At 44.9% G+C, this 20,687-nt stretch overlaps 1 protein-coding gene across 2 annotated transcripts; it reads right to left on the bottom strand.

Moving 5' to 3' along the window:
• Window positions 1-850: 850 nt before the first annotated feature.
• Window positions 851-20,327, bottom strand: rnf216 (ring finger protein 216). 2 transcript variants are annotated; one of them, XM_085453726.1, is made up of 17 exons: window positions 20,196-20,326; window positions 19,049-19,182; window positions 18,040-18,170; window positions 16,585-17,934; window positions 16,354-16,430; window positions 15,355-15,463; window positions 14,310-14,471; window positions 14,112-14,220; window positions 13,854-13,987; window positions 12,498-12,548; window positions 11,136-11,273; window positions 10,584-10,732; window positions 9,179-9,257; window positions 3,328-3,425; window positions 2,646-2,868; window positions 2,179-2,248; window positions 851-1,755 (listed from the first exon to the last, which is right to left on the bottom strand). In XM_085453726.1, exons 2-17 carry the CDS (start codon window positions 19,113-19,115, stop codon window positions 1,364-1,366), a joined length of 3,339 nt encoding a protein of 1,112 aa, XP_085309852.1. In that variant the 5' UTR covers window positions 19,116-19,182; window positions 20,196-20,326; the 3' UTR covers window positions 851-1,363. The 2 variants fall into 2 exon arrangements, with proteins under 2 accessions (XP_085309852.1, XP_085309853.1); XM_085453727.1 differs by lacking the exon at window positions 12,498-12,548 and having other exon boundaries at window positions 20,196-20,327.
• Window positions 20,328-20,687: the final 360 nt, after the last annotated feature.

Genomic DNA, 20,687 nt, shown 5'->3' with positions numbered 1-20,687 from the left:
AGCAGTCATGGGGTTAGCTGGAAACAATGAATCTTTGAAGGTACAGTCCAGTGAGTTTACACATTAGTCAGTCATCATGAAGGCATCACTCAGCTTGTAAAAATAGCACATGGTGTTATGAACAGTGACCCCCCTCCCCCTGTCTTTGGAAAGGCTTTTTAATCACATCTGGAAACTAAACTGATGATGTCACAGTGATGTCAGCAGAGCTTCTTTTTTTTTTTAGTTCATTAGTATAATAAAAGCGCTCAGTTATTTTAGCTCAGATGGAGTTAAAAAAAAGGTTTCAAATAACTTTAGCTATATGAAGAAGAAAGAAAAAACCTAAAATGATGCAATCATGCGTGAACGTGAATTTGAGTGAACGACCCAAAAACGACAAACGTCTGTGAGCCTCATTTACATGATTCAATTCATGTCGGCTTGGCTGGTTTAAGATGAAGAGTCTGATTAAAGTCTAATTCCAGCTCTCGAAGTCTGTCTCCCACCACCCATGACTAAAACCATTAGGACCCCCAGGCTAAAATGGAGCTTTGCTGTTTGCTAGTGTGCACGCAGAAATAAGAAGACAGCAAAGTGTGTGCTGCAAAGTGATTTGTCACACTTGCAGCACGCTTGGCTGAACAAAGGAGTCCCCTCTGCAACATCACAAAGCCCGGCTGTCGCGACACGGCGATTGGTGGAAAACAGTCCGTCTGTCATGTGATTGGCGCATAGCCCTGAGGCGGGGTGGGGGCTCAGTTATCATGAGTCAGCCCCTTTTTCTGCATGAGCTGAAGGAGGAAGGAGGGGGTGAAAGAGAGGCTCAGACAGAGAGAAATGTCTCCCAACATCGGCTTTGCAGCAGGTCTTAAAAATGCGAACAGAGGACTTTATTAAAAAGTTTTCAGTCTCACATGTTACACAAAAGATACAGAGCAAATGCTAACAATATTTTTTTAATTTTCCGCTTTTATTACTCAAAAATATCTGTATAAACGGGAAAGAAATTGCCTCAAGATTCTCAACTGTCCGTGAACATTTTAACGAAAACACAAAAAAGGTGGAAAAGAGTAACAAGAGGATCTCGCCATTATTGAAGCCCAAAATCAACACGAGAAGGCAAAAGTATCTGAAAGTGTGTTTGTGATTCTCTAAAAACGCACTTTCAGTGTGTTTTTCTTTATTTGAATTGATAAGGAGAGGCTAGCTCGCAGAGCTATCAAAACGGATGAAAACACTAGAATGAAAAACAATAATGCACAATAAAAGGAACGGAAAATAATAATCAGACGGGGGAAAACTTTACTGAAATACTGTAGTGAGGGTACATGAGTGTGTGTGCAGGGGCACACCGGGTCAAAGCAGGATTCACGCCATCGCGTTAGAAGCGTCTGTAGTAGCGGTGCGGTGGCCCGTAGTGCATCGGCATGTCCATCACATCCATGTTGTGCTGATGAAGGTTGAAGGGACCGGGGTTGTGGTGGTGATGGTGGTGGTTGTTGTTGTTGTTATTGTTCAAGGGTGGGAGGTGCTGCAGCGGGGGCACGTAGGGCGCCGGGCGAAGCCGCGGCATGATCACCTGGGGGTAGTGCGGCGGTGGCGCCGGTGGGTAGCGGGGACGCGGAGGGACGAAAAGGGGAGCTTGCACTGCCTGGGGCAGAGGAGCGGGCGGGGGGTTGGGTATGGGTGGGTTTTCTGCAGGTGGACCGACACGGGGCCGCTTGGTGTCTGCGACGGGCTCCGGTGGTGGGCCGACTCTCTTCCCTGAATTATCTGAGAGGAGAATGAAAATAAATAAAAGGATCGGTGAGGTGCACAGCAGGATCAAATGTTTCCCTCACGCCTATCCTTCACATAAACCACACACAGGAAACACTCATGCAACTGCTGCCAGCACGCCTGAATAAATAATAGTCAAAGGGATGAAGAGGAAACACCGGAGAGGAACAGTGTTGTCGTGGCAGTGCCACAGTTTCCTGCCAAAGAACATAATTCACTGCAAACTGAGCGATTAATAGCAGTTTGATGAGTGCCAACATTATTTAATATGTTATTATTATTAGGGGCTTTTTGCTGTTATTATATAGTGCAGTGAAGAAAAAAGTGGGGCGGAGAGACACAGCAAAACCGCTGCACTCAGCCTGACGGCGTATGAGTTAAAGCTCATCGTTTTCAGAGCATGTTTTTGTGACTGACCTGTGCACTTCTTATTCAGCTCCGCCTCCCCTTCCTTCTGGATCTCCTGAATGATTCGCTCGTCATCTTGCTGTAAAAACACAACACACAGAGAAGTTGACACATTTCCAAAAACGCTGTTGCCATTATTACTTGACCTTAAACGACTGAGCTGGTTCGTGTGTTAAACGGTCGTTAACCTGCAGGTCTGCATTATGTAGTTCCCTAAACCAAACTATTTCTAGTAGCTAGAGTTCGCTTTACTTCCTGCTCTGTGCTACAAGTGACCGAGGACATCAGAGGATGAGCTGGAGCTTCTCCAGCTCATTAACTGACTGGAAACTAAAGGCTGCCTGTTGGTTGCCAGTGATTCTGTAGCCAGGCCGCTGTGGGCAGCCACGGCCTCAGATGGTCAAGGTCAAAGTGCAGTGGGAAACACAACAAGAATCAAGATCTGTGATTGTGAGAGTTTTGAGTTTTGAGCGCACCGTGGGGTCGGTCCAGAGGGAGCACTTGCGGCAGTGGCGGCAGGGAGCGCCGGGAGACCGGGCGTGCTGGCAGAAGTGGTTATAGCCGGTGATGGGCTCTCGGCAGAGGTAGCACATGAAGCTGCCGCAGCGGCACGACATCCGGTTGCAGCCCTCCGATTTGACCAGGCCCGTCCCACACTTGACGCACTTCCTCACCCGAGCTGCCGTCATGCGCTCCTCGCTGCAGCACAGAGAAAGTTTAGGAAAATGTGACGAAAGAGGATCGATTTTGGGATTTTCATTGTGACACACACACACACACACACACACACACACACACACTATAACAGAGACATTTTCTGTGAATGATCAGATCCTCTGGATGCAGCAGAACAAACTCCTGCTACTATGATTCCCTTTTAGTTTTGTCCTGTTAGAATCATCAGACCTCGATCCTCTGATCTGTCTACCAGGCCGCTTCCCGTCTCCTTCAGCGCCTGGAAGTAAGACGATCTGCGACCGGCTCAAAACAGGAAGCACTGCAGGAAGCAGCCGGCCTCTCAGTTTCCTCAAATGTTGTCCGGGAAACTGAAGTGTTTACCCAGCATCCTCTCTGGTAGATGTTAAATCTAGCTCTCCTCACATGTTAAATCTGAGCACCCTGTACATTACTGATGAAGGATTCCTGTGACCCACTTACAAGCGCACCCTCATGCGGATCTCGTCTCTCTCCAGGACCTCATCGCAGGTCTTCCCAACATGCTGCTTCCACTGGACGTGGCACTTTCGACAGCTCTCCTAAACAGAAGAAGAAGAAAAAAAAGACAGGAAGGGGATGTTGAGAAAGAGGGTGCTGCTTCTGTGCTTTTCTCATCAAAAGTCAGGAGATGCATCCACCCATAGTTTTCCCATTAATGCTGAGCAGGCGGTGTAAGTGGGTATTACACTGCAGTCAGAGTGTCTCCCACACACACATACACACACACCGCTGCCTCTGCTCAGCATGCTGCTGGTGCTGCCACTGCAGGGACTCGGGGCTTGCACGGTTAGGTGTGGCTCTCTCTCTGCATGACTGCAGCGAGAGCGCTCGCTGCTGACTGCTCGGTTGCCTAGAAACAACGACTCCAGGCTCCAACCTTTCTCCGTCTCCTCAGCCAAAAGCGCTAGGTTAAAGGGATGTTGGGGAGTGGCGGGGTGCAGGCGGCTCAAGACTCCCACTCTTCCTAACCCTTAGCTAAGTGGTGTCACCATAAATATTTGAGCCCCTCATCTAATATTAAACAGTGTGACAGCTGATGCAGCAAAGCATGATCCACATCTCCACCGCTGCTGCTGCTGCACCTTCCCTCTGTGTCCTGTGACCTCCTCACACATCCTCCTTTCACTGGGGGATTTTTTTTGTTATCATGCATGTAAGTCAGAGCTGATTTCACAATATTCAGTGGGACAGCTCTGCATGAGTAAGGTCAGCCAGAGGGTGGTGGGGGAGAATCTATGGTTTTGGTTGGTGCTTGAGTGATGAGCGCTCCCTAAAAAAAGGCACAAGATCTGGATCTAGTTTAGTTGTTTCTTCAAAAAGAGAAAAAAAACATTCTGAATAAAACTGATATAGAGATGAAAAGCACGGATTCAAACCATATGGAGGTTTGGGGTTCATTATGTCAATTATTATAAAGACCCAGTGACCTAATGGATAAGGCAACAGCGTGCGGGGCTCAGGATTGTGGATTCAAATCCCATCTGGACTACATTTTGTCAATTTCCCAACTGTGGAACTAATAAAAGTGATATTAACTTATCTAACTGAGGAGCAAAGACATTAGAAACACTGTGTGACACTGATCTTGTAACTTGTGTTCTGCTAATAAGCTAATAAGTTGCCAATAAGTCTCCCCGACAGCAGTGGTCTCCCAAGAAGATAACTGCAAAACTGGAACATCTCCGGGACCCCGAGAAAGTGTTTAAGATGCTGACTCAACCTGACACAACCAAGTCAAGAAAAGCCCAATCATCCACACACACAAAATATGATGTCTCAGCCGTCATAAAAACATGTTAATCTGCAGGCCGGCTGATGTAATCATGCAGACGAGTGAAAGCTAAAGAGGAAAATACCCCTATAGTCTGTAGTTAGAGAATAACTGTTAGAGATTACAGAAGCGGAATAAACAGGAAAAGCTCAGGTGGAAGAAATATTCTGCTTAAACCTCAAAAGAAAAGAGCCAGAGTGAGCATTCCTGGACTCAAGTGTCACAAAACCCCCCAAATCAAAACAAGAAAACGCCAGCTCACACAAAGCCAGACCAGGGCGAGAACGACAGAACGATGAGAGATCGCCCCCTAGTGGTGACATCGAGGCCAAGGAACGAGGAGAGCAGAGCGAGCGCGCCTGTCCGAGACCTGTTTGACAAGACACTGAAAACCAGGAACACACCTGAGTTCTTATAGTGCAGCTAAAAATACAGCTGCTGATGTCACAGCCAAACCTCGAAGGGGGTGTGTCGTCCACGCCTTCACTTACACACACACACACACACACACACACACACACACACACACACACACACACACACACACACACACACACACACACAGGAAAGAAAAAGAAACGAAAAAAAAATTGAAGCAGGCTGAAATGTGACAGAGGTCACAGAGATAAACACACAGCAGCAGCACCACAAGTTTGTCTTTTTCACCCTCTCTGCATTCATTAATTCACACTCACTGCTCCTGCTATTTTTTTCCCCAGCATGTTCCAGCTCGCCTTACTCCTTCATTCACTGCTCTCCTTTTCTGCATGCCACTCCCTAACAGCACCTCCTTCCTACTTTCATTCATATTTTGCGTCTCCTCTAAATCTTTTTCTTCTTCTCTTGCGGTGGACGCTACAGCAGCCCTTATAAGGATGTGCACAGCTTCTGATGGGCTTGTAAGGGGATGTGTGTGTCTGTCAGTGTGTGGCTTTTGCTGCAATCAAACTCGAGTGGCATTTCGAATGGCAGGAAGGAAGAGGTTAAACCTGACATGACAAGCCATAAGCTTGTTGCTTGCAAGCCCGTCACAGGACTTGCTCCTTTGAGAAAATTCATCTGATCTACAGGAACAGCAACACCAAGACTGCAGTGTACAGATTTGCACAGTGCTTCCACTTCCAGTGTCTCACATATCACATTCCTCAACAAGTAATCATGCACAGGCCGGGGACAAACCTGTGCAAATGTCCTCACAACCACATGTGGAATATGTTTGTGTAGGTCAGACAGAGCCAGGACAGATTGGGAGAAAGAAAAAAAAACTGAAGGAGAGGACAGAATCTGGGTCAAATTTGATGAGAACCACATTTGAAATGGACGAGGAAGTGTGACCGACCAGTCAGAAACCAGTATGAGGGGAGTGGACAGTGTGGCTAGCCAATGAGACGGCGGTGTGGAAGAAGGCGGGTGGGCTTACGGAAGTGTGTCAGTTACATAATGAGGCCCCGCCCTGCTTGAGCGGGCTGTGGGGTAGACTGTACAGTGTGTGTGTATGGGAATAAAAAACACACACACGTGAAAACAAGAGAGGAATTAACACCTCAATATCACCCGTCTCTTATTAAACACTGGTGATAGTACCAGCGTGTGTGATGGGGGTTTCCAGGTAACAACACACATCCCAATTCTAAGTGGAAGTGGAAGCAGCTTTTTGCGGCATACATAAGCAAACATAACAGAGCTTAAACGTGCTGGCTTTAAAAGCTGACTGAATTTGCACTGCAGACGAATCACTGAGCAAGGATCAGACCCAGAGTTATCTGGAGCATGTCTAACTTTTACGTCTCTGGGTGTGTGTGTGAGCTTGTAATGAGGTGCAGCTGTGCAGTGATGCTGCAAGGCCAGCAACTGTAAGCCTATGGCTCCACCTACAGGCTGCTGGCAGGAATTGCATTGGATTTCTATTCTTCACTGCCTGAGGCGAAAATCTGCAACAAATGCAAGCATAATGCCGAGCCAAAAGGAGGCATCTGAGAGCCACGTGCTAATAGAGAAGCTATGGTAAAGACAAAACGCTACTGTGGAGCCACAAGTAAGAAGAACTAGTCCAGCTTGGGCCAAGTCAGCAGATGTAGGATTACAGAAGAGGTTTGCTATGGAGGAAAAACCCTGCTGGCACATGGAAAAGCTCAGGTGTAATTAAGAATCTGGTTAAAACCTCAGTTTTAGTTTCCTCCAAAGTTCCTATAAAATCTTTTAAAAAGGCCTCTGGGAAAGTTGATGCTGGAAACACCCTAAAATACCAAGGCAGCAGAAATGCTGAGGAGGATAACTCACATGACTCATTTCTTACTGTTTCAATGTGGTGTCTGCACTGCTTTGAGAGCCGTTTAAAGGGCAAACAAGTCTTACACTGATGTCTCACAGCCCTCTGAAACTAAAACAGGGTTTGCTCAAACACAAAGTGCTGCTCTTGTATGAAAACAAATTAAAAAGTTAAGTATATCCCATTTTCAAAACAGAAAATGACAAAAAGGAAAAATATTTTACACTTTGGAAGAGACTTTTTAAATATGTGCTTACACCACAGGGACATGCTACACCATGAAACCAATTCACAACAACCTGTTTCACAAGCCTGAATATGAGAGCTACTGGCAGCTTCGGGCATTTAATAAAATATTTTTTCTCTTGACTTGTCTGAGTCCAGGTTCTGTGGGCAGCACTCTCAGCAGAGACACCCAGAGCACCCTCCTCTCCCAGCTCATCTAGGAGAGATTCAGTCTGTCCACTGTCCCTACTTCAGGGACTCCGCTCTTTAGGAGGTACCCAGAACACTTCACCTGTGAGGGGGTCCGGCATCCTAGTCAGATTTCCAAACAACCTCAACCTGCTACCTTTGCTGTGAATGACAGCTCTACCCAAACGCCTGCACTGCTCCCACTGTCCCTGATGACGAGCTCAGACTGCCTTCAGACGAAGCTAATTCCTGCTGCTTGTATTTGCGATCTCATTCGTTCATTCATTTGGTCATCCACTGTCACCAGAGCTTGTGACCACAGATCTGCTCAGTCACACAACAGTGCCTGTACAGATTGCGAGCTTTACAGTTTTACTAATGTTTATGTGCAATGCCGCCATCTTGGATTGTTAAATTGGGGCTGGTGGGGTTGCTTCAACTGGGAAGTCTGACTTGAAGGGCTGTTCAAGTCGAAAATTTCAATTGGGAACTTGGAAATTCTGACTTCAAACAGAACACACCAGAAGAACCATGTCCTCAGTCTTGGAGGTGCTAATTCGCCCCTCTCCACTTCACACTTGGCTGCAAACTGCCCCAGCACAAGCTGGAGGGGCTCGCCCGATGGAGCCAGAGAAACAACATGATCTGCAAAAAGCAGAGAGGTGATCCTGAGACCACCGAACTCGATACCATCGGCTGCACCTAGAAATGAAAACTTGTCTTTTCTTCTTGACCGTGTTTCTACAAGTCTCACAGACCTGATCTGTGCGGGCAAGATCCTGCAGTTTGCCCGCACTGTACAGACTGGCCTTCTGCCATGAAACTGGTTGAGCTCACCAGCTTTATAACCATGTTCTCCGTCCATTGGCTACCAATTGGTTTGAAAGCGATTGCACTACTCCTGCTTCTCTTTCTTCTGCTTGGTCTTTTAGCCTTTTTCTGTCAACTACTTTGTTAGCTTGCAGGTTTGATCTGTGTTTTTCATCATGTACATGTGCGATGTTTTGTTGGCCAGATTAAAATCTTCAAACGGCCCAAATCTGGCCCACGGGCCTTCAGTTTGACATGAAAATTGGAAGAATGCGAGCTCATCGGTTAATGAAGGGTTTGACCTTATACCACTGTGCGAGGAGTCACACATTTTTCTTGTATGACTACTGACATAACCCCCTCCCAACTTCTCTCCTACCTTTGAGGGAATGCAAAGATAGCAGAGGTGTGTGTGTGTTTGCTTCTCTTTACAGTTGTGAGCAGGAGTGAGTGCGAGACGTTTACAGAAGCAGAGCTCACAGAAAAACAGAGGAAAACGGGAGGGTTGTATTTATGTGGGGAAAGGAGCGTGAATGAGCCTGTGTGTGTTTCTGCCAAATAATGAAGGTTTTTTTTTTGGCCTGGAATTTGTGCGACAACTCCGGCAGACAAAGAGCATCGCCTCCCCCTGCATTCCTCAGACAGAGGGAGGAGGCCCCGAGATAAACAGAGAGGGAGCCAGAGGTGGCGACCTCGCCACATGGAACGGTTCATCATTTCCAAAAGCTGCTCATCAATCTCTCCTCTGCCTCTCTCTCTTATGCATGTCGGGCTTCGTGTCCAGGCTGCACGGAGATGATTTATAGGTAGACACCATTTTGCTGTCACGACGCTCTGAATTATTCACGATTCAGTCGTCCACTCTTGGTTTGAAAATTTAGATTAGATCTTCTGTGCTGTAAGTACTCTTACCCAGGGTCACATCAGAAGATGTGCAGATGAGTGTCGACCTACTTTGGTGTACACTTCTTTGCGAGAGTGTTGAATTTACTTTATAAACAGAGAGAGAGCAGAAGAGCAGAACTCACCTTGCGGCACCGAGGGTTGGGACAGCTAAACAGAGACATGTCTTTGTCCAGCAACGCTGGGAAGTTGCAAAACGGACACCTGGAAGAGATCAGAGAGGAAAAATGAGCTAGACAAAGCAGCCAGATCTTCAACATCCCACATTAGGAGAGACAAAGTGCTAATCATAAATAGGTTAGGCTGCAGCTAGCTATTATCAATCTGCGGACCATTTTCTCACGGCAATTTCTCTAAGCCCCCCTTCCTTTCGTTCTGTAAAAGTGAAGATGAACCATACTGAACATGAATCTCAGCTGACTGGCTTTTGCATTACAGCTGAAATATTTTCTACCGTTTCTGTTTGCATCACCTGATTTGAATTTCCACCCACCCATGTTGTCGTGTAGACTTTGAATCTACTCCTGATGCTTTGTGTTTGCTTTGAACACATGATTAGCCCATGAGCCCAAGTTCTAGCCAATATTTTAAAAGTTTGATTTTTTAAATGAAAATTTTACATTTTCAATAAAGGCTGGAGGCCACTTCTGCAAAATGACAGGGGGCTCAGCAGCCAGTTATTAAAAAAATAACTGATTATCATTTATCATGATTGAATTTCATTCAGTTATATTTTCATAGCACTGAATCACAACAGTTGCCTCGAGGCGCTTGGTAAGACCCTGCAATAGGACAGAGAAAACCCCAACGAAACAAATCAAACGACCCCCTCAAAGCAAGCACTTGGCGACAGTGAGAAGGAAAAACTCCCTTTTAACAGGAAGAAACCTCCGGCAGGACGGGTGGCCGTCTGCCAGTTGGGGCAAGGAGAAGGAGACAGGACAAAAGACAGACAGAGAGCCAGAGATTAGTAATAACTGATGACTGCATGCAGAGGTGTGTATAAACAGAGTGAGTGTGAAAAAAGGTGAGTGAAGAACACACACTTGCAGTGCATCATGGGAAGCAGCCTAGGCTTATTGCAGCATGGTCACCAGGGTCACCTGAAGCCCTAACTACAAGCTTTATCTAAAAGGAAAGTCTTAAGCCTAATCTTAAAAGTAGAGAGGTTGAATCCAAACTGGGAGCTGGTTTCACAGAAGAGGGGCCTGAAAGTTGAAGGCTCTGCCTCCCATTTTATTTTCAAATATCCTAGAAACCACAAGTAAACCAGCGGTCTGAGAGCGCTCTGTTGAGGTGGAATGGTACTGTGACGTCTTTAAGATAAGACAGGGTCTAATTATTCAAGGCCATAATTCTATCCATCTGTAAACATTGCTGGAATCTCTTTATTCAATTTTATTAAGTCAATTAAAAATCTGTTTGTGGACAAACTGGCACCTCGAGTTATCAGTTACTTTATTATACCTATAAATCTGGGAGCAAAGAAAAGCAGAATCCAGCTACAGAGCTACCCCCACACACACTTACCTCACTAACTCATCTGCACAGGTGGCAGCAACCGCCTCCTCCGCCTGCCTCTCGTAATATTTACACAGTATATTCTCTGGTAGGACCTTCTCCAGCTCACACACAGGGTAGGAGCACGGGCAGCCCCCCTCCATGCAGCTCAGGTCCGACTACAAGAAGAGGACGGAGCGCGACTTCATTACAGAGCAGAGACGCTGCACGTTCACAGCCACCTCCAGTTTAACTGACCATTATTATGACACATTATTAGGTACAACAGTGCGCTCAGATGAGGCGGATGAAAAACACGACAACCTTTTATGCAATACAGGATACACCAGTACCAGCAACAAGGCACCTAATAAATGGGAAAGTCTTTATTTTCACAATAATACATGGACAACAAACATTGATGATATGCGAAATCTGTGCCCCAGCTCATATTCAATCTTGACATTTATTTGACAGCTCATCACTCAAAGAGGTGTGTATTATTATGGGATTAGTCAATTATAGTTGCCAAGCAACATTACCAGTTAAGTCGTATTGAAAACAGAAAATGTCTGCGTGTACCTTCCCAGAGCCGAACACCGCCTCCTGAGCGTATTTGACCAGGCACTCTTTACAGAACAGGTGACCGTCCGAACACTGCGTCATCTTCTCAAAAGCAAACTCCCCAAAACAGCAGCCACACTCTATCAGCTGACCATCCTGGAAAAACAATCGGAACACATCATAAGTCAAAAACCTCACATTATGCAGAAAATCCTGACAATATCTAAAATGAACCTCGAATGAAACCAGCACATTCTGCAAGCTAACAAGTTTTATACTGGATTTATTATGATTATTTCTGAAATAGAGAATATGAGGCAAAAACAGACATCGTAGAATTCTAAAAAGCTTAAATTTCAGTATTTTGTACCACAAAAGACCACATTTATTCTTCAACACAATCTGAGCTCTCTTAGGCAGCTTTCTTGTCATTTCTTTAAGTCATCTTCAGGAATAGTTCTCCAGGTTTCTTTAAGGACATTCAAAGCTCTTCTTTGGATGCTGACTGCCTTTTGTTTCAATCCATGACTGATACTTTCCATTGTGTGGTTTTATATCTAGGTTTATTTAACTGCATTGCTGGTGTGTTTGGGATCACTGTCATGCTGAAAGGTTAACTGTTTCAGGTTAGATACTGAGTAAGATCCTCAATAGTTTCTCAACAGCCACCCTTCCACAAAGACCATTTCTGATGATCCTTCAGTGGATTAGTTGGATCTCTCAGGTCCTGTGTCAGATCCTTGCTTATGTCTTCAGGACACGACTTTCAGACACTGAAATCTGCTGTAGATACTTCTTTAGACCTACCACTTCTTCTTTCATCCTCCACTTCTCCAGTTTCCGCACTGCTGACCAAGCCAAGCTAGACAAGCTTTCAGGTAATACTTTGGGAATCATGTTATATTCAATTTTATGCCTGTCAAACTGTGTTGTAGGTATTTAGCATTTTTAGCAGATTCAGCGAAAGAAATGGGAACAAATAAGTTTTTTGTGACAGGCTGCTGGTAAAAAATTGGCTAAAGATACAATATAAAACTGGTTCTAAGCAAAGTTATCTGTTATGTGTAGGCACAGCACTGGTGTCACAGAAGCTGCCTTATTATCATTATTATTAATACTATTATTATTGTTGTTTAAAAGCTTGATTGAAATGAGTGAAAAGGCAGCCAAATATCCAAAGAAAAAATGTAAGAGCTTTTTAAAGCCGCAAAACCACGTTAATTAAAAAAAACAAAAACAAACGTCTGGCTCCTTGGCAACACTATAAAAAGAAATGAGGGGTGTCTCAAGACTTATTCACAGCACAGTGTTATCTGGAAACATCACTGAAAAGCCACTTTAGACTGAATCAACAGATAGAGTCCTATAGATGAATCCTACCTTTTTATACTCATCTTCATTGACCTGAAGAGCAAGGAGGAAGTCCTCATGCTGGGGGGGGGGGGGGGGGGGGGGGGGGGAGGGAGAGGGAGAGAGAGAGAGAGAGAGAGAGAGCGAGCGGGGCAGTCGGTTAATTGGTGAAGATCGGGCGCACGAGGTAAGCTGTAAGTCAACATTGCAGAGAGTGACCTGAAAACAGAGAGTCCCTGGGACTGAACCGGCTCCGCTGCTGGGTGTATGATGCCATGGGTGTATGCTAATTTAGCTACTGACTGTGCCTAAGTGTGACTAACATATTCACCCTACTAAGTGCTTGAAATCTAAATGACTGAACATTAGCCTCAGAAACCTCTGTATTCCATGTTATGCAGCACATCACAAGGTTATCAACAGTTGCGAAGCAGCTCTATGCAACATATCCAATCATTATAATTGTTCTATTCGCTGAAGCAAGGCGCCTTTAATATACTGAGCAGCACCACATTATTCCCTGGTCTTCGAACAAATGCAGCTTCTAACAGTGGAGTTGTCCAATTAGTAACTTAAATCTTCAAGCGGCAGATAAATACAACCGCCTGTGCAAGGCAAGAAATTATCATCATGAAGCTGACTGCACAATATGAAGCTCCAGACTAGTTCCTATATGCTTCAGTTTCACTATGCAGTTCTATCACCTGCTAAATGGTTAATGGCACAAACAAAATAGGGAGAGGATAGCTACTGGTGGCAACCACAGACAGGGGAAATAGCAGACAGTGGAAACTCTACTCAGCAAAAAAAATAAATAAATAAATAAAAGGCCTGGTAAACAGAAGCAAAGAAGGTGAAAGAGACCTAATAAAAACAAGAAGGAGCTTTGGATACTGGATGGAGAGACCTCCAGGACATGAGAGGGATTTAAAGCAACATAATTAGCCCCATATACCCGACTGCTTTAAAAGCCAAAGCTATCCAGTCTTTGAGACAATGGTGCAGGGTGGGGAAGGGTACAGTGGGAAAAGCTAGAAAGAGTGCTTGCTATACAAATGAGTTACTGCATTAGAAAGCTACTGTTTAGATAAGTGAAGTATATCATTATCTGTTAAAAAATGAAGGCTTATAGAGTTCAGGGTTTTCTTGCACAGAGGAATTCTTGGTGCAGAAAACAAAGAGGTTTTTACACAGCCATAAACACCCCCGTAAGGAATGTAAGGTAACACAGACTTGCTGCCTTTATACTCCATGAACCAATTATGGTTGTTGTGCTCAGTTCACTCCGCCACCCCCCACATAGGGCCATTCTGGGCTATAAAAATCGTGATAAATGCAACACTGAAGGAAAACAGAGTGCCCGAGTGAGTGTATTTGTGTGTGTACCTCTGCCCATTCCTTTGCCTTCTGCTGATAGAACGAAAGCTCCTTCTGCACAGATGCCTCCAGACTGCTGTATGTCCTACAGTACCGACGGTCATTCTCCAAGAAGTACATCCTCTTGTCAAACTTAACCGAACCTGGCGGACAAGGAAGAAACCAGTTACTGAGAGTTTCCAGTGGCTTGTGAAAGCAATTTCTGAATGTGCAAAAGAGCAATAAGTAAAAGATGCAAAAACAGGTGCATGCTAAAAGTTTTCTCACCGTACTCAAAGTGGAAATCGACGTAGCAGCGTTCCGAGGTCCTGCTCCGTCGTTTCTTTCCCGACGGGTCCCCTGACTCTTGCCACTTCTTCAGAGCTTCACATAAGGCCTGGGAGGAAGAGCGAGGGAGAGTTGAAAGGTACGACAGCAAAGAAGACAGAGGAGGCATGGTGTGCTCTCAGATGGGACTTTAGGTACCTTGCGTGTGATTGCATAGTGTCCCTTCAGGGCGTTGAGAGCCCATTTAATGTCCTGACAGCTGAGCATCCTGAAATCTGCCATGAGCAAGTCAGCGGCCTGCATCACAACTTCAGGTCCCACTGCGCCCAGCTTGCCATAATCAAACAAGTCCTCGGTCACCTGAAAGACCGCAAACATGAAAACAGAAACACACATTAATATACGATTCACAGATTATATGAAGCTGTAGTCAGTGATCGGCTTGAGTGGAAAGGTAAAATAAATAAATATCGGTAAACCTCCAGCACTTAAAAGTCAATTCAACAATGAAAAATTGCAGTGTTTACTTGAACTAACAGCTACACCCTGACACAGGCAGTCATAGCTAATAGTTGTCTGCTAGGCCTCACCTCCACCTATTTGTATCACTGATGTGAACCTATTCCCTACATTTACATCGGAGGAGACGTCTGGGACATTTTTATTATAATAATCTCAAAAATAAAAAGGCCTACTCTGAGATACATCCATAAGGATAGTCCCTCAGTTTTGCTTCTATTACTTCTGAAGTCCACGAATTGGTAGATATTAGGGTCTGATTGTTGCAGTTAGCTAATAACTTAGCACTCAACCCTTTGGTCTTAATATAATCACTTCTGACATCAAAATACCCCCAAAGAACATAGACAGTCTATATTTACATACAGCATGATTTATTTCTTTTAATTTGGTTACTAGACGGAGCCTCAGCACATCCATTCCATCATTCTACATCAACACTCTTTAACCACATTATAGACATAATCTGATACCAGAAATAGTTCCATTAGAAACTATAATGGTCTGCTCAGCTTGAATTCATGTAACGAGGAACCACGTCGCCGTTATTAATTTGTATCTACACTTTACATAACTGTCCTAAAAGGGCTTTTAAACCCTGACCCACACTGCGAGATCCTAGCTTACGTTGCACTTTTTACTGATTGAAATTCTACTGTTTGCACATTAACACCATTTACACACATTTCCTGTGCATCTAACACGCACACACAAAGACACCTGCCTCATTTTGGGTGCCACCAGACTCTAGTAGGATGCTGGTGGGAGCTGATGTGGCCGCTGCCGTGTCTTTCCTCGGATAATCTTGAGTCTCCAACAGCAGGTTACAGATACTGGGAACAGAGCAGAGGGAAGGGGGGCTGCATGTGTACAAGCTCTCACAAACATTCACACAGTTACAACTGCGCACAGTTGGCAATCATTTCATATGTGACCACCTACACCTGTCTTTATGACGCTGTGTAACATACAAGCTAAAACAGAATGCAATAATTTGCAAATCCTTTCAAAGGATAAAGGTACTACCAGAGAGTTAGAGACTGTATTGCTGAAAAATATCAAGAAAACTGAGAAAAATTGTTATACTATCAGTCCAGAGGCCAAAAACTCTTGACCCCGGGCTCTTTGAAGACAGACTGAGGAAAAGGGGAAAACTGCACCAATCAGTAACTATCTTTACCGTGTACTCTGCACTAAAGCAAAGAGTTTAAATCAGCTTTTTTAAATCAGTGTACAGATCAAGACCCAAGAGCCGTGACGATACAGACGTACATATATGAAGGCATCACTAATACTGGAGAAGGTTCTGCTTATTTTAGCTAGATAATGGGAAACCACATGTTGCACAAAAATGATATATTATACATGTAACCACTTGAAATTGCAGCTTAGTATCCAAAAACTTGCAAATTGCTGATAAAAGAAGAAATGACACAAAAGAGAGGCAGATTTGACCTTGTCCCATCTTTTTCTGAATGTGTTCTTGGCATAAATTCCAAATAAACTTGTGTATTTAAAGGAAATACAATTTCTCAGTTTCATCATTTCTTTTTTCATTTGAACTATTTTGAATTAATCACAGACTTTATATGACTTGCAAATCACTGCATTCTGTTTTAAAATTCACATGTGGCACATTGCTTCGAACATGGTTACCCAACAAGATATAGGTATCTATTTTAAAGCTCTACGTTAAGGTTAAATTAGATAAGATGATTCTTACACATTCAAGTCTTTCACATTATTCTTTTGGATCAGTTCTGCTACATAGGTTTCTTGGACGTCGGGGAGTAGATCCAACTGTAGAGGATATTCAAAAAGTTGAGGAGAGCATGGCCGGAAAGAAGAATGGGGTTGGAACGGATGAAATGTGAGACAACACAGCACAATTACACTCATTTAACTTTATAACAGATAAAAGAGATGCAAACAATTTTCGTAATGAGATACTCACAACACCATTGATAAGGGCTCTAACGTGAGGCTGGTGCTCTGGTCTCTCCTGTTGTGCGGAGGGTCCAGGCCTTGCATCCTCTATCTGGGGAATGTCCTCTGGTGCTGGAGGCACTGCGACCAGATTAAGTCTTTCGGGGTTCTGACCCAGAATAAGTCGTGCTTCTTCTCTGTTGTGTGGGACTGAAGCTGCGGGAGCGGGAGGAGCTGGAGGAGCAGGAGGAGGGTTAGAGTTCACACCAGGTACCCTAATGTTAAGTCTGTTGGCTGGCTGAAGCAGACCCGAGGGACCAGCCTGAGCTGGAGGGTTTGGAAGGGCATTTTTGGGTGCCTGGCTCCCCAGGATGATCCGGTGACCTGCTTCTGGAGGACCCAGTCTCTCTGGGGCTGCAGCTATTAGAACTGCAGGGGGCATCCCTGGTATAACCTGAGGGGGTTGAGGAGGCTGGGCCGCAGCCTGGGCAGGGGCCTGAGCCAAGGGCTGCGGCTCAATCTGAATGAGATTGCCCCGCATTCGAGTGACTGGCACAGGCTGCAGCAGACCCTGGGGCTGGGTTATTAGAGCCGAAGCTTGATTTGGCTGTGGGGGAAGAACAACTAGCTTCACCTCCTTCAACTGGATGAGGTGGGGCTGCACTGGCACTGTTCCACCAGACTGGAACAGTGAAGTACTAGGCTGAGGGTGCGTCCGTATACGAGATGGAAGATGTGCAGACGAAGTACTGGCCTGAGGATTGTCTTGCGTAAGGCTACTCGTGCTAGCCTTTACTTGAGTCTTTGTAGAAGAACTTGAAGCAGTCACTGCAGCAGCACTAATATAGTGTGTGGCACTGGCAGAGGAGTTCGCGTGATGCTCCAACCGTAACTGTGCTGAGGAGCCAGGTTGTGGATGCGCGAGTCCAGATGTGCTAGGCTGAGGCTGGACAAGCATTTGTTCAGGTACTTGTGCAGGTATTCTGGATGAGATGGTGTTGGCCTTGGCATTTGTGGAGGTAGATGGGGTGTGGACAGAAGAAATTGCATGGAGCTCCCCACTTGTGTCTGCTGATGTACCGTTGTGCTGCTGTGAGTTTATGGTCGGTTTTGGCTGGGAGAGTGATGAAGGGCCGAGATCCAGCAGTGTGTTTCCAGATGTGCTCGAGTGCGCCGGAAACTGTACTTTAATGGCTGCTTGGGGAGACGTGGTTCCCTTGGCATCTCTGGAGGTAGAGGGGGCACAGGCAGGGACTGGGTCCAGTGTGGAAACCCCAGAAGATGCGCTACTTTGACTTACAACTTTAATTGGGTTGTGCGAGGCCCCGCTCCATTTCGCCGCTGGGCGGATCACGTGTCTGCGCGCAGGCATTAGCGGCTGAAGAGAGCAGAAAGAATCCCAGAAAAATGTATTCAAACATATATAAATAAGTCTCAAGTGACATACACGAAGAAAGGTTCAAGAATAATCTGCATCAGTTACCTCCAGTATGCTGACATCGTCGTCATCTGCATCGTCCGGGACCAAAACGGGACTGCTCGGTACAAGAGTCACAGGCTCTTCATCCGAGTCATCAGAAATAGTGATGAGCTCTCTCAAATGAGAGCGCGAGCCTGCACAGACACACGCACAGTGGAGTTATTAAACGATGCATTTACGGGGGATGTAAAAAGGGACATTCACTGCATCGTGTAGAAATTTAAGACAAAGGAGATGAGCGATTGCAACATGAGCCAATGCTGAATTTCTTTGCAGAAACCGTTAGTTCATCAGACAACTAGCTGAGGTGCTGAAAATAATCTGCACTTTTGCACTTCCTCCTAAAAAGTACAAAACACGAGGTTTATATGCGTGTGTGCAACAGGTCAAATACACGAAAGTGGCTGGACCTCTCAGAGCATAAGCAGAACATTTACATCTTAAAACGTGAAGCTCTGCAAGGCAAGATATTCGAGCACATTTTGATAATTGTTTTTAGGTTTTTATTAACATACTGTTACTAACCTGAAGTTTATAAAGGTGCTGACGGGTTTATTAGACCAGCAAATTATTTTTTTATGTAGTTATGGAGCATCTGTTGCACTTTTTACACTGTTACAACAAATGCATGTACTATGCATGTCTGTGACTTCTCTCTGTGTACTCCAGCTTCCTCCCACAGAGCAAAACATGCTTGGTGTAGCAAGGCTGACTTACAATTCTAAATTGACCATAAAGCTTGATTTAGACTTCTGGTTGAGATTTATGGAAGGAGTTGAATTGGAGTGTTAGTGTGAATGGTTGTCTGCCTCTATGTGTTAGCTCTGCAACAGACTGGTGACCATTCCAGGGTCTACCTTGCCACAGATGCGAAAGGCTCTAGCCCTTTCCTTGGCCCTAACTTGGACAAGTGGAAGCAAGCAAATGGATAGATGCATAAAAACAATAATCATATATCCTGGAGACAGACAATTGTGTCTACATGCATGCCGGTGCGGATGTGAAGTCTCACCTTGGCTGCGGTGAACGTTGAAGCTTGCCAGGTGAATGACCTCATCATCGCTGCCTCCATCTGCCATTGTGAAACTACACTTAGCAGCTCCCTGAATCAGCCCACATACACAATCACTGCTCAATCAGTAACATCTACACCCACACACACAGACACACACATACAGAGAGTTATGTTTCCATCAGAGGACATTACATACACACGCATTACTTTCCTGGAGATTTACCATAACCATAATCACTGCCTTTTAAACCCTTACCACAAACAAACTCTTGAAACGAAAATAGATTCGTGTTATGGGAACTTGTTTTATTTTATTTTTCTCGTAAAAAGGAGGCAAGTCCCTTCAATGTGACTTTTTATAACCATTAATTTCTATCGTTAGAATGTCTATGTATGACACGCGCACAACAACACTATCACCCTGCTGGTATTCCCCTGGAATCCAGCAAATGGTTTCAGTTTAACATCTGTCACATTTACAGAAAACGAGGAGAGCTGGACTCCACCCTGAGAACACAACTAATCTAATCGCACAGACTACTAAAGACTCAGGAGCACGTTAGTGACTCCCCCAAACACGTTACTAGAGAGAACTCAACAAAGACGGAAGCTCCACGGGGAAACAGAATGCGGAGTTGGGCTCATTTAAATCACCACCGACGAATAACATTAGCGCTACCACTGATGTGTTCGCCGGCACAGTCGTGTAAACAAATATGTGCTAACGACCTGTATCGGCTTTACTTGCGGGCGCAGCTCTGATCGTCCTCGATCTGATCAAAGGTGGCACAAATCTTGTGTTGTTAAAACAGGACACGCTAACCCAGCGAGAAGCTGCCTGTACACGTCCCCCGCACTTGCACCGCTTTCCCCGCCGTGACATTAGGTTTAACATGGCCCTTTTAGCATCAAGTTTAAGGCGGTGTTTGAAAACAAGCATCCCATCATGGCTATCGATCATTTCCGCTGACACAAACAGAACAAACTGCTCTTAGCCAAGCTAGCATTCGTTAGCTTGGCTGGCTAGCTAGCCAGACTAGTTAGCTGACTTGTGCGAGGCTTCCTGTCCACAGAACCGCTTCAAACAGTCCCCACACGGCTCGAAGTCACAACACGAGAATATCTATGTAGAAAAGTACTATACCGCAGCTCCGTCTTGGTTCATGAGTACAATACGTCTTCTTGGTCAAGTGACAAACCGTGAATAACGAAACAAACTGCCAAAACAAGAAGAGCAGAGACGTCACGACGTTAAAAACACCCAGTCACCACGTTCAGAAGGCCCGTGGGAAATGTAGTCCCACCCACACTTGCCTGATTCTTCACCAAGCGTTAAGTCCAAGATACAAACGTACCCATTCTGTCGCGAAATACAGGTTATCTACTGCGTGAGGTATTGTATTTATATGTAGGGCTCCTTAAACAAGAAGCAGAAAAACTTTGAACTATTAGCTCTCTCTCCCTTTTAGTTAGGATTAAAGAAAACCATACTCAAACAACAGATCAAAATAATATACTTAAAATGACTTTGAATATGAAAATCATATGTAACTATCAAATCTGTATGTTTAAATGCTCTGTAACGCTATAACCTATTTACAGGAAACCAGCTATGCTTTTCACGTTTTCCTAACAT

Source organism: Copadichromis virginalis, linkage group LG4 (genome assembly GCF_057382275.1).
Source record: "Copadichromis virginalis isolate Kocher_CV1m ecotype Utaka linkage group LG4, C_Virginalis_male_GT1.1, whole genome shotgun sequence".
NCBI classification, from domain to species: Eukaryota; Metazoa; Chordata; class Actinopteri; order Cichliformes; family Cichlidae; genus Copadichromis; species Copadichromis virginalis.
This window is presented reverse-complemented; position numbering and strand designations above follow the sequence as displayed.

What these genes read in the sequence shown, in the direction of transcription:
- rnf216 (XM_085453726.1), bottom strand. Translation starts at nt 19,115, where the DNA reads ATGGCAGATGGAGGCAGCGATGATGAGGTCATTCACCTGGCAAGCTTC. An exon ending in CTGGTGGCACCCAAAATGAG is followed by an intron (nt 14,472 to 15,354) that starts GCAGGTGTCTTT and finishes GCGGTCTTTCAG; the next exon opens with GTGACCGAGGACTTGTTTGA. An exon ending in ATGAAGATGAGTATAAAAAG is followed by an intron (nt 11,274 to 12,497) that starts GTAGGATTCATC and finishes TTGTTTTTCCAG; the next exon opens with GATGGTCAGCTGATAGAGTG.